Consider the following 14,024-nt stretch of genomic DNA (forward strand, 5'->3'; position numbering starts at 1 on the left):
ATTTTTCCCCTGGACTGAATTCCAGAGCATGAATGTGATGGTGAGAAAATGCACTCTTGCAAGAAAGTTATCCGAAGAGTGTTTTTGTCAGCAGCCCATGTCAGCATCAGGTAGCATCCCACAGTTCAGGCCCAGGTTCCAGTGGGCCCTGCCCTTCCCAGCCTTGCGCCTCCCACGTCAGCCAACAATCCTTCAGTACTGGTAAGATGCAGCTAGCTGCCCTTGGAGGATTCAGAAAACAAAGATGTCCCATACCAGGTTGGACAAGCAGGACAGAAGCCTCAAACAACTGCATTCAAAGAGCAGTATGATCAGACTGTGACAAATCAAGCCACCTGGTTCTTGGTTGGATTCCTTACAACCTATGCTGCTGAGTGGGTAAGATTAAATATAAAACAAAAGTTGCTTTAGTTCTAAACAAAGGAAATCACAAAATTCATTCCCATAAATGTAAGGATTGTCATGGCCAGACTACAATCTCACTGTCTCAAGAACATCCTTCTGACTGTCACAAGGAGATAAATGTTTTTCATCAATGAAGCTCTTGGGTGTCCTGCTACCTTCCAGAGAGGCAGAATACCAAGATTAACTCAGCTCAGCATCTTGGTAAATGCTATCAACAGTTGGAGGGGTATAGGTTTTCTATTAGCATCACTACAGCCTCTTCCATGCTCAGTTTCACTCAGTTGCCGGTGCTGTTCATCGTCCAGGTGCCGGTTTTACAAAACACTCTTAAAGCAGAGAGACTGCACATTACACTTCTGACATAAGATGGATATCATGCTGGATAGTGGGAAAACAAAGAATCCAGACATTACCACAGGTCTGGTACAACATCTTTGGCATCACAAGCACATACGGCAAACCAGAGAGAAGAAATGGTCAAACTGGGATGTCTCTGACCCAGCCTCTAAACCATCCATGAGTGTGAACATTACTTCTGGTCAAACCACTCCATTTCAGCAGACAGTTTTCCTCCACACCTGTAATCCTATGCTCGGAATTAGGTTCCATGAATTCTTTCGTTCCAAGATGTCCATTACTAAAGGACAGATTTTGATATAAGAAGCTGCATCACAATTTTAAGTTGCAAATCCACTTCACTTCCCTATAGAGAAGCTGGAAGAACTTTGCATCACTGAAACGAATCATTTCCTCAGGATCCCCCTGAATGATAACAAACTACTGGTCCCTCTAACGCCCTGATGTCACTATTGGGACAATGCCCACTTCCCCTTGGCAGATGCATTTAATCAGCACAATGACCTGGCCTCTTCAGCAGCCCCCTTGTTTCCACCTCAGAATAAGCTTCTTGTGCAGCTGGTTGCCTTCCTGCTATCTTAAACAATTTCCCAAACCCACTCTATGACTTGCCTCCAACAGCAGCCAGTGCTTTCTGATCAAAAGTCAAGCCACAGTCCACCAGCAACTGTGCTTCTGTGGAACAGAAGGTAGAAGACAACTATCTCTCAAAACGCACACTAAATAGTGTCATTGCACACTGTTTTGCATGATATAAGCAACTTAGTCTACACAAAACACACAGAGCAAAGCTGAGGCACGTATACAAATATAAATTCCTGTTCACTTCCTTCCATTTCATCATGCCGAAAAAGCAAGCAGTGACGTGTGAGCCACTTACTCCCTCCAACGGTGCAAGCCATGGGGCACGCAGATGCTCCAATCTGCCCCACGTTCCACGCCCTCCCCTTGCACATACAAGCGCTTCCCTTTCTCTTAATTTGCTCTTTCATCTTGAGCTGTCTTCCACTTGAGTTGAACAGTGTTCATTAAAACCACTGTTTTATCTCTGCCTTTTTGGAGAAATATTACTTCTCCTGCACCTCCCTGTCTGTGAGGATGGAGCCATACCTGTCAATTTTTGAGACAGATTGGAATCACAATTCTTCAAGAGCACACCACTTCTCCACACCACCTTCCCTTTTTTTTTTTTTGTTTTAATTGAAAGACCTCACTCTCTTTCTCCTGATAATAAAGGAGCTCCCCATCCTTGTTACACTAGTGAGCAGTGAGAACTGCCAATAAACCTCCTTCTGCATCCTGTCTGCCCAAATGGATTCTCCTACTCCATGGTGCAGGAGAGGGAGTGGTGGCCCCTTTCTACCAAAACCCTAGGCTTTGAGGCTTACTGCATTCCCTTTAAGTTCTTCTTCAGCTCCCCAGCAATAGAGCTGAAAGTGCTAACGCAGCAGGAACATCCCTCTAGCTCCTAAGGAAGACAGCAGCAGCCTTCTGCTTTCCTAACAGCTCTGTTAGCACATCTGAGCAGCTTCCTTATCTCCCTCCCAGCTTTCTGAAAACATTCTACCAAGTTCCGCCTCAAACCACCCTCCTGTTTCCTTTCTCACTACAACAGGCAGTGTAACCAACCTGTCAAGCACGCCTGCACCCTTCGCCTTTTCACCAACACTGACCTTCCTCTCGATCTCATTTCCAAGCCGGGTCTAAATCCTGCATGTTCCTTAAGCATGTTCTGACGCCCCCAAAATGTTTTGTTCGATGAGCCCAGTTCCCATCCTGTCACACCTTGATACTGAAACACCTTTTTGCCCCTGGGTTTGACACATGCACACTAGCCTGGCCTGGACTGTACCTATTTTAAGGATCACACCTATTCCAAGGCAGGGTAAAGACTGCTGCTCTGTCTCACCCCTTTGGCCTCACCACAGTCTGTTTATAGCCTTCCACTAACTCCTCTGTTCTGTTGACCAAACTTGCCTGTTTTCCTTCGCCTTCAGGTCTTCAGGGCTTATTTTCAACCTATCTAGTAGTCCAGTACGGTCCCTGACTTTGACACTGTGCATTGATCTGTTGTCTTCTATTTTCTAACAAAGCTGGAAGCTTTCTAGGGCAGAAACTGATTTTTACTCACACCTGTATAGAGCCTGGCATAGTGAACTCCTCACCCATGACTGGAGCACCAAGTACAAGTGCTCACAAATGACAGGCAACAACAATTCCACTGTTCTCCTCCTTTCTACCCCAAAGTTCCCCTTCCGCCTGAGCCACACACATAGCGAGACACATGCGGGTCTCCAATGCACGCAGAGCATCTCAAACTCCTGCAGACGTTCCCAAATGACACGTCACCCCTACAGATGCCAGCAGCACATTTGGAAGGAAATGCCACAGAGATGGGGCTAGTTGGCACGTTAAGCAAGGAAATAAGATTTAAGAAAGCACCGAGAAGCAAATGAATTTCCAAGAGAATTTTGACTCCTGGCATAAACACGTCCCTGCCACACACTGGCTGAAACCAGAGTAGGAAAGGGTCAACGGACCCACAACAACAGGCTCAGCTTAGTCACAGCCAGGCGCGGACTGCAGAGATGCCCCGAGGGCCCTGTCAGCTGTAAACCTGAGCAACAGCAGCAGTCCTGTGAGAAACAACCAGCTGCCAGAGCCTGAGGATACGTAGGGACCTTCGGGAACAGACATCACCTTACCTCATCTTAAATGCCTCTGATTCAGTTTTTGAAGCCTCAGGGCTTTGAAAAGTGCAAGAGAGAAGGGGTGGGGAGGAGGAATGTCTATGACCAGGTTTATGTGACCATGCAGAGTGGTAAGGGGATTTCTGGGGATATACAGTTAGGAGAGGTGGGCTACAAGCACCTTACTGGCAAGCAAAGCTGTACCTAAATAAGTAAGGAGGTGGCACGGGGCAGTGCATTTGTGTGCACAGCTCGTGTGGGGAATGGTAGGCAAAATCCTCCTCCCATAGAGAGGTAAGTGAAGAAGAGGGCCAGGATGGGTGTTTCAGTGTGTGCAGAGGTAGGGTGTGCATGGGTAGCGGAGCGCTGTTTTGCAGGATACATACCTGCCAGGACAGCACTGCTTACACGTGAGTACATGCTACACTGGCAGACCTATTTACCTCCTGAAAGACAGAGAGCCAGAGGGAGGAGAGATGGGTGCTCCTGTGAGTACTACAAGGAATACTTAGGTGTGTTTCTTCAGAAAGGGATGAGGTAAAATGTTTCTAGGCCTGGGACAAAGGGCAGGAATAGCAGAAGCTGCATTGTACTGCCCAGCAGCCTGTCACCAGGGTGAACAGAGGCATGACACAATGAAAGCAGGGAGAGCACAAAGCCCAGTCTCAGCCAGATTCTGCCTAGATATGTCCTTTCCTCTGGCTTTGGCCATAATTACATCAATGCCAAGATTTATCAGAAATTTATCCAAATGTGATAAAGTTTTATTGAAGCACAGCATTACCCCAGAGTAATACAGGTAACAGATGCAGGAGCATAGATGTGAGGTAGACATGGAAGTACATATAGCCTAGCAGATATGGGTATCTCTGCCTGAATGGAACACATATCAAGAAGTGGATGTAATGAGGTTATTACAAGGAAGATGCTAAGAAGGTAGTAAATCCCTGCAGAAGATGTAAAATTCATAAATCACAGAACCATTGAATCATTGAATAGTTTGGGTTGGGAGGGACCTTAAAGACCACCCAGTCCCAACCCCCTGCCATGGGCAGGGACACCTCCCACCAGAGCAGGTTGCCCAAAGCCCCATCCAGCCTGGCCTTGAGCTCCTCCAGGGATGGGGCAGCCACAGCTTCTCTGGGCAGCCTGTGCCAGTGCCTCACCACCCTCAGAGTGAAGAATTTCTTCCTAATGTCTATCTTCCCAATGTCCAATCTAAATCTCCCCTCTTTTAGTGAGCTAGTTATTGGTACCAACTGTGCCTTGACAGGATACAGAAACATCTGCACACCCAGCAGACCACTCAATGGAAAAAAGAGACCCACCTGTACAGCCCACACCACAGAGAACAGGGTGCTGGGACTGAAAAGAAGTAGAGGTAGAATAACTTACAAGGAGATCTGGATGGTACCCAGGAGTTTGTATCCTTTGCTATTCTCAGACAAAACGTATGGAGACACAGAGAAGTCAATCAAGAGAAGGTGTTTAACTGCACACCAAATGAAATCCACAACAGACTCTCTGCCAACAGCATTACTGGCACTGTGCTGGGGAAAGGCATCCATACATCCCCTAATGATCAGTCATATGATCACAGCAGCCCAGAGCTCCCTGCACTGATTGAGAGAGGAAAGTCCTATGCTAAGCTAGCCACATATTTCCTGCTTCCTCCTCGTCAAACTTCCTTCTGAATATCAACCTCTCCTTTCCTCTCCTGAGTGTATTTCCTCTACTTCTCATGCCTCTACTCTGATCTACCTGCTCCTTCTACAGTTTGCTTATTCTCTCTGCCTTCCTTCACTTCCTTCCATGTTTCTTCCCTTGCCCCCGAATCTTCCTGTTGGGCTGCCAGGTCTCTGGTTCAGTGACATAACTCAGCTGATTTACCCTTCTTAAAGCAATGTCTGCTCTCACGTAAATCACCCTCCAAACCCAGCCTGTGAAATGGGCTTGTTCACTAAACTCTATGAATAGGAAAGTAGGCACAGCTGGCCTATTCATAATCAACATAAAAAATAGATTAGCACTTTACAGATTAAACATTATCGTTTCAACAGTTAACATAAATCAACTGCACTTACAGGCCTAGCATTGCTGCTGCCACTGCAGGGTGACAGGCGTTGCAAAGGGAAAGGCTGCCAGTCTGGGGTGCAGCGGTAAACAGCTCATTTGTCTTCCACCTTGAAAGTAAGTTCTTGCCTGGCACCCCCAGGCAAGGGTGTACTGCTAGAGGTTGTTACAAGGATAAAAGTGGGCTAAGAAAACAAAGGTAGGGGGTTAATTTTGATTAATTCATAAGCATTTCCGAGAAATTCAGCAACCCACTATTCTAAGGCCAGAATCCAATTGCCCTTCGTCCCTCCCCAGAGCTGTTGCAGCTCAAAAACAGATGGAGCAACAGAGCCAGCCCCTAGAACAGGAACAGGACAGGGAGCCTCTAAACAGTTCCTGGTATCTAGCTCTGTTTTCTAGCTCACAATCATCGGGCTCCTGTGGCTGAAGTGAAGCAGTTGGTGGATTCGGTCTAATTACATTACCCATCTCAAAAAAAACCCTCATCATAAGCCAGGGAGGCACCTCACCAGGGAGGGCTGAGGACTGAGATCCACTCCAGATGTGCCCCCCTGTCAGCAGTGCCAGGAGAGAGTGGCCCAGAACCAGCCACTGATCGGGCTGCACCTCTTTCTTCATCGGGTAAAGGACACTAAGTCACTGGAGACGCTCAGCCCAGCACACTATCAGCAGTGTGCTATGGCTGTGTAGCGAACAGAGAGAGAAGACTCACAGAGCCAGTACAGTCACTACCCTTCACTTCCACCCTGCTCACCTACTGAGAACCACCCCATATCTCAAATGGTTAGCTTGGTGCTGCCAACCTGTAATTCCTGAGCTGGTCCTGGTGATTGCAAGGGCATAAGTGACAGGATATGCTATTAAGAACCATTCTCATAGCTTTTTCAAACAAAATAAATAAATATAAAGAAAAAAAATGAAGAGGAAGAGGTTAGGTTATGGTCCAAGGGACAAACGCAGCCTGGGATAGGTGGCATGGTACACAGGAGCCCCTCAGGGGCTTAGATGTTTCCTTGCCAGCAGGGGCAAAGATACTAGCAGTTCAACAAAAGACAGGGCAGTATAAGTTTTGTAGAAAGACTTCTTTAGTATAACCCCGCTTAACAAGCCCTGGTAATTTTAATTGCTCTAGTCTCTTCCTACCCTTTCTTGATAAATTGGAATAATGCCTAATAGACCTGAACCAATCAGTTACATCCAATAAGATGATTGGCAAAATTAGCTTTGTTCTCCATTCACAACCGATACTACCTCAGTTTCATCCATTTTCTGAAATGAGCCAGCTAATGTATATTTTCTACTAATCATTTGAAATTTGGAAGGGTTGGTGCTGAAAAGCCTCTTCCAAGAATTCGCCCATTTGAAACGGATTGGTTATGTGAGCTTTGTAAGGGAAAAACTCATCGGTTTGCTTCAGCTGAGCTCTCTTGGCACCAGCAGTAGGTCACATGAGATTATTGCTTCAATTGTCACAGACAGCTTCACAGGTTTGGCTCTGAACCGTGCGTCCTGTAAAACCAAAGCTTACAGAAAATAAGTGCAAAATGTGCATAATGGTCACAAACATAACTTGATTTCCACAGAGAACATTCAAAAACTTCCTCTCTCTCAGGCTAGCCTGCTTACTAGGAACTGAAACACTTAGCTCGCTAATGGTGGAAAGGTCTTTGAGACCCCTGAGATCCCAATTCTTGCTTCAATTTTCAAAACACAAAACATGTTGTGTGAGGCTTCCAGTGAAGAGGATTTCCCACGTTCTCACTCACAGCAGCTTTTTCAGAGGGAGGAAAACCTGCAGGCAGGCTTGAAGTCCTTTCTATAACTCAGTGTCCTTCCAAAAATAAGGAACTCAGACTGATCCCAGAAGTGCCAGAAAACAGAACTTATTAGATTGCATGTACACCTCAAAAATGTGTAAAAAACATGCTATGTCTATTCTGTGTGTTAGGAAAATGCAGATAGGCCAAGTTGAGGCCCTGTAACTCCTTACTTCATCTTCTCTCTTTTGTTTCATCTTCAAATGACCTTTTGCCAAAAGACACCAGACTCACTGTGCCAGGTTTTCATGTTCCTGATGGGTCAAGAGCCAAATAACTGTGCAGACATAAAACTCTGAAAGAAAACAGGAGATGCAAATGAGGCAGAATCAAGTAGGAAATGAGAAGATCAGTGGGCAGGCAGATAAGATTCCCTGCTCTCTAAGAGAAAAATCAGGCATACTAAACCCAGCCTCTGCCTAGATCTGAGCACCAAGTGGGAATATTTTTGAGTGTATCAGCAGCAGGCTTTGAAACAGAAGCCAGTCCCCCCACATGGCAGCTCAGGGTTGCTGCCCCTGCCCAGATCCTGCCGGGTCTTAAAAGCATACAGATGTTTTTGAGCAAATGAGATACACTCTGAGTTCAAAAAAAGAAAGTCCTCGCATGCAAGAAGGCCACCCAAGGGCTACTAATCCCAGTTAGAGATAGAGGTTTCCAGTGACTGTTTGTTACTGGAAGGGTGACCCATGTGTTGAGATACGGTTTCTGCCTGTGGAAGGAGCACTGCTGAGCACCATATCCACCACCTCCACAAGCATGGACCCTGAACACAGCCTGACACAGCTGTGCTGCGCGCTGACAGCCAAGACTTGCACCAGAGAAACACTTCAGCTGTCATCAAATCTCTCAGAAAACTATACTGAAGAGAGCCTACCATCTGCACACAAGACGCTGTGAGCCAACAAATTCCATGCAGGTATATCATATACTAATCCCCATGCACCTAAACAATCTGTGAATTAAAGAAAAAACGTCACTAAGCATGCCGATCAGAATTACTCCTTACCAGGCCATTCCCCGTTCCATCTTCTGGTCTCAGATGTTTCAACTTCTCACAGAAGATTAAAAAAAAATCCTTCAGAAAAACCACTGCCCAACCTCTTGTATTGTAAACCATTAGCTTAAAGGAAGGAAAAGAAGATTATCTTCTATCTATCCACCACAACCTTCCTCCTCATGGGCAATGGGGCTTAGAGCATCTGGGAGAAGTAAACAGCCATCTCACACATGGTAGGAGGGAGTGCTCTGTCCCAAAGCTCCCCTGGGAATAAGGACACCAGCTTGCCCTTGGTGCGACATTAAGGATCAATAACTCTGGAGCCTGCAAACAGAGCGAGCAGGGGCACGAGGGACAAAGCAAGGCAGCCCACCTGAGCCACACCAAGTCCTCTGTTTGCTTTCCCTGTCCACTCTTAGCACTGGAGCACTGCTTCTGGGCAGCTACCACCTGCACAGGCCCGGTGTGGGGGCAGCTGCACTGAGTCCCTACAGAAACAAGGGACTCCTCTTACCCAGAGACGGGGCCCGGTGGAGGCAGTGGCAGCAGCAGGAGCGGTGCAGCGGCAGCTCCTGCCTTCCAGTTGAGTAATGTGGGCCCATTTGTTCTGGATGACATTAATGCTATTCGCCATCCATCTCAGACTCTTTAAATTACCTTTTTATGGCCAAAATCCTTTTCATAATTGATAAAAATCTCTTTTTTATATCCTGAGTTATTGAAAAAAAGTAAAGTTTTTTTATTCCTCATTATAATTTTAATACAAATGTGTTTTTTATTGACAACTGCTTGGAAGCCCTGATGGGCCTACCGAGAGAGACCAGCAGAGGGGTGGGAGAAGGGCCAAATCCCCAGCCCCGTACTTACAACGGCAGCTTGCACCCTCACAGTCATGACCATCACAGCCTGGTCTCCACTCTGGTGGGCAATGAGGGTGGGTAACGTCAGAGAAAAGAAGATTGCCTGTGCTAGACTTAAAGCCCACAGCAGGCGGAAGAGGCTCTTGGTAACCTAACCCTAGTTTCCCCATGCCTGTTGGTGATGTACAGGAGGGCCAACTTCAAAGCAGGCCCAAGGCACAGCATTGCTGGAGTGGGGTACATGGGGAAAGAACCAGGGTCACAAGCTACAGGAGGCCCAGACTTCGAGGTTTTACCATGGGACATACAGCCTGTTCAACGGAGTCATTTGGCATCAGACACTCAGCGCTGAGGAGCTGCTGAGGGAGCTGGGATTGTTCAGTCTGGAAAAGAGGAGGCTCAGGGGCGAACTTATCGCACTCTACATGTACCTTAAAGGAGGCTGTAGTGAGGTGGGGGTTGGTCTGTTCTCCCACGTGCCTGGTGACAGGACGAGGGGGAATGGGCTAAAGTTGCGCCAGGGGAGGTTTAGGTTGGATATTAGGAAGAACTTCTTTACTGAAAGCATTACTGAAAGGGTTGTTAGGCATTGGAAGGGGCTGCCCAGGGAAGTGGTTCAGTCACCATCCCTGGAGGTCTTTAAAAGACATTTAGATGTAGAGCTTAGTGATATGGTTTAGTGGAGGACGTGTTAGTGTTAGGTCAGAGGTTGGACTCGGTGATCTTGGAGGTCTCTTCCAACCTAGATGCTTCCGTGAGAAACTGTGAGAGTGACTGTGTGCGCACTGACTGGGCCACGCAGCAGCACTTTCAGGCAGTACACCCCACCTTTGCAACTCTGGAGGAAGGAGGCACATCTCCTGGCATCCTACATCAGTTCAACAACACCGCCAGCCTGCAACAAGGCTTCCTGGGGTCACGACAGGATCTGCAGCATCATGACCTGAAGATCTTGTCCTCCAGTAGGGTAAGTGAATCTTCTCTAGGACAGCATATGGAGCCAGCTACAAAAAGTGTTTCACGTTCCCCTGGGAACAACTTGGATGCTGTAGGACATGCAGTGTAATACCCAACAGCCTACTGAAGCCTGAGCTACTCTTCCACAGGGCTGCACACTGCTTCAACAGTTCTGCAAATCAGAAGCAAGCATATGTCTTGCCAGAGCTTAAAGTGCTGATAAACAGTTCCAGAAAGAAAGGAATCAGTCTGTCCTCCCCCCTCTTGCTGGCACAGCAAAGGCTGCCGTGCTGTACCAAGAGTGCCTACAGAAATAGGAGTGAAATAAGAAGTCTCTCCTATTCCCTCTGTCCTTTCTCAGACTGCAACAGCTCAAGGGCAGGGAAGTTTCTTGCAGTGGTTAAGGCTGTCATGGCAAAAGCCAGGACATTAGTACCTTGCTACAGTTTTATTCCAACTCCTTTCCCTAGTAGGTTCACACAGGCATAGGATTTTTGCCCCTCCTTGTCAAATGACTGTGTAGCATTGCTGGGCATCATTGTAGTGACCATGCTCCCAGGTGTATATGGGTATATTTCAACAGCGGGTGAATAAACCTTACGTACCCAGCCTATAAAACACTTTGGGAACCTTGTGAGCAATTTAAGGTAGAGGAACAAAGGTTAGTCTCCCTCTTAGCCATGGTTTTGCTGCAGGTACAACGGCTTCTCAGACAGAGTACACATCTGTTTCTTACTGCACAGCAGCGGTGCCTTGCCAGGTACAAGGGTAGGAAACCAAGGAGAGCAAAGCCCTTTAACTGAAGGCTGGGTCCCCCATACACCACTGTCTGTAAAAATAAATTCTGATTCAACAACTACAGCACAGGAGGTTTCTCTAGCACACGTGCTTTGGTTACAAATCACAGTCAAACCGCTGGCGTATCCTGCCCTGCTCGACCAGCAAGCTCCATTACTGCACGGCTGCAGGAGGCTTCTTACAAATGGCGAAATAGTCCTTGAACAGGTAAAAGCCACAATTAACTAACTGTGGATGAAAAGGATGGTCTCCTTGGAGGTGCTGGCTAATCAAGCAATTAGAAACTACTTCCCATTACCTGTGCTCCCACAAAGCAGGGCTGGACTGACATCCTTCTAAACGTCTGGCTTTCCATCTATTCAAACCCCTTATATGATTTGGCTTCATCACAGTGAAGCCTTGACCCCTGGGCTCTCCCCAGCGCTTTCTCCCAGCTTTGAACTAAGTGAGCACTGGAAGCAACAAATTCAATCACTGGCATATTCTCTGCAGGGAGCCTGTTTTGCCTCTTGGTCTTCCTGGAGCACAGCAAACCCTCCAGAAGTTGTATAAGTGTGTGTGCAGATGTGGATACCTGGGGTCAAAAAAAAAACAAAAAACAAAGCTGGTCAAAACTTCTTGAGACCCCTGACTTAATAGCAAATGAGACTGCTCCAACTTCAGCAGTTTCCACTCAGCTCTGAAAAAGTTTCAGCAGCTGTGAGTGAGGGGCCGAAGATGTGAGGATAAGTCAAGGGGATAGGAGGAAGGAGAAACCCTCATTCTCACAGCCGGGTAAGGCCAGACCCTTACCCCACAGGCCAGGACATAGCCTGGGCCCAAAGCACCTGGACAGCCATACAGTACCAGCACCCTGCCAACATGGGAAAGCCCCTACATGGCATCACACTAGCCTCAGAGGGGTGCTAACTTTATCCTTGCCCTAACTCCCAACTGCTTAATCCCAGACCAAACATAGGAACAGGGAGCAGAAGACCAGCCCAAGGGGAAGCTGTCAGAGAAGAGCAAAACCAAAGGATCTGGGAGACTTCTGTATGAATAATGTTGGGGAAGGAGGGGAAGGAGGGCTCCCACCAAGAAAAAACACCTCCAACATGACTAAAAGCCTGGGTGGAATACAGAGTACATAAGCACATGAAGTGCAAGAATGAGGAGTCTTGGGGAAAGGTCAGAAAGCTGATTACAAAATGCTGATGTGTGAAGATGGTCTGGAAGCTGGTGAGCAATGGGCTCTGGAAAGAGCCATTTTGCTGTACATTGGATAGGCATTACATTGGTGCTGAGTGCGAAGAGATTTGCTACTACCGGGACGTGTGCTATGACCAGATGGATGACAGCAAACCAGGAGGTATGTTGGGCCTATAAAGAGGTAAAAGAGTATGCTGGGGTAAGAAGGATTATGCAGTGACACCAGTGACAGTAGCTAGACTCACTGTTCATTGCACAGCAGAAGAGAAATGAGTTCCACAGAGCCACAGTAGGGACTGCACAAGACAGTACTAAAGCCAGACAAAAGAAAGACACCATGCATATTTGGAAGACCAGAGTTGTAAAAACGCTGAAAACACTCTGCGGCCACACAGTCCTGTGAGGAGGGATGCTCTGGGGTGGCCTTGATCAGAGCAGAGAGCAACAAGTGTACTTTTGAATGGAAGAGTCTCACAACAGTTTGATCAGTCTTAGCAATGAGCAATTAGCTCCTCTGAGCACCATGTCCATGGAAATCACACAGTAAAAGACCTACAGGAAGCCTTTCTCACAGACACAAAAGGGCTGTCTGGCTTAGCCAAGCTCAAAGATGCCCTGGGTCCTGTACTTTTGCTCTGGGACCAAACTGTCATCACCTCCCCAGTATCCCTGTATTCCACAGCCACAAGTCCATCTCTTCCAGCATATCTGCCAGAGGGAGGAAGTGCTTCTAATCCCAGTGCTGGCCAAACAGTTCTTCCATCATTTCTCAGTTTCTAAAGCTCAAGGATTTTGCACTTTTAAGGTGCTGCCACTCTGAAAGATTCACCTTCACTCCCTTATCGCTCTCTCTCCTTAAACATCTGGTGTCCACATTTCACCAGAAGTTGCCTGGCTCTGCTCTTGCATGCGCCTTGCTGAAACAGAGAATTTAGCTGAACCAGCTATCTTCCCGTGTGTCATCAGTAGCCCTGCAGAGAAAATTATAGTTGTGGGGCAGGGAACATACTCATTTCTCATTCATTTTCAACATGACACATTTTTACTTTCAGGATCCTCCTCAAGCAGGGAAGATGAAAGCAGAGGTAGAAGAGATTCTTTCATTCATATCCCATTGCCTATTTTTACACACACAGCTTTTCCCAACTCATCCAGGAAATCCATCCAGAGCAAGCTCAACCTGTGGTATCTCCACTGTCTCCTCAAAAGACTCTTACTCCGTGATCTTTCTGGTGAGCATTTCCAAAAGTCATTGTAAAGATTTATTTGTGCAGTTTCTTCTAATGTTACTACTTGTGTTATCCTGAGCAGCCTGCTCTCTCACCAACACTTTTCTTTTTAAACAATACCCTAGGGAATGATCACCTCACACCATCACTTAGCCAAACCACTGTGGCTGAGATGAGAGAAACAGCATCTGGTCGCTACTAATTATTTTTATCCCAATAATCCCTGATAGGTACACATAACCCCCCTAGACTTAAAATGGGGATTGACAGGGCAACCCACAAGCCATCATATATTATGTTTCCCTTTCTGTTTCAGATCCGCACACACATGCAACTCAACTTAAAATCAGTCCATTAGCTCACCCAACAGAGCTACCTGCTGCAGCTCCCAGTCTCCAGCCACGTTGCTGGCCCAGAGCGGGAGCTCCGCTATCAGCAGGGTGCTGTGCAAGTCTGCACGGCGACAACACATGTGGAATGGCTGCAGCCTACCTCACAAGCCCTCTGCCTTTGCTCAAAGATCAGTCCCATCACTGTGCTCTGCACTTAGACCACTTTTCCCACAAAACCACCCCATTTTTTCCAATCATCCAAGCCTCTGATAAGATTCTCAGGAGTAGGTCACAACAGAAGACAGGCTATTTCTA

The 14,024-nt window shown here is 47.0% G+C and overlaps 1 protein-coding gene across 5 annotated transcripts in view; it reads right to left on the reverse strand.

The window, feature by feature from the left end:
- Positions 1–14,024, reverse strand: part of ADCK1 (aarF domain containing kinase 1) — an 88,354-nt gene that overhangs the window by 32,675 nt on the left and 41,655 nt on the right. The window contains exon 1 of one of the 5 annotated variants that reach the window (XM_040559135.1): positions 7,519–7,634. The exons of the other annotated variants lie outside the window; for them this stretch is intronic. Coding sequence (XP_040415069.1) covers positions 7,519–7,542 — 24 coding nt within the window. The 5' untranslated portion in view covers positions 7,543–7,634. Of the gene's footprint in view, positions 1–7,518; positions 7,635–14,024 lie in introns of those variants that run through there. 5 annotated transcript variants of the gene reach the window in all.

This window comes from Cygnus olor, chromosome 5, assembly GCF_009769625.2.
Source record: "Cygnus olor isolate bCygOlo1 chromosome 5, bCygOlo1.pri.v2, whole genome shotgun sequence".
NCBI classification, from domain to species: Eukaryota; Metazoa; Chordata; class Aves; order Anseriformes; family Anatidae; genus Cygnus; species Cygnus olor.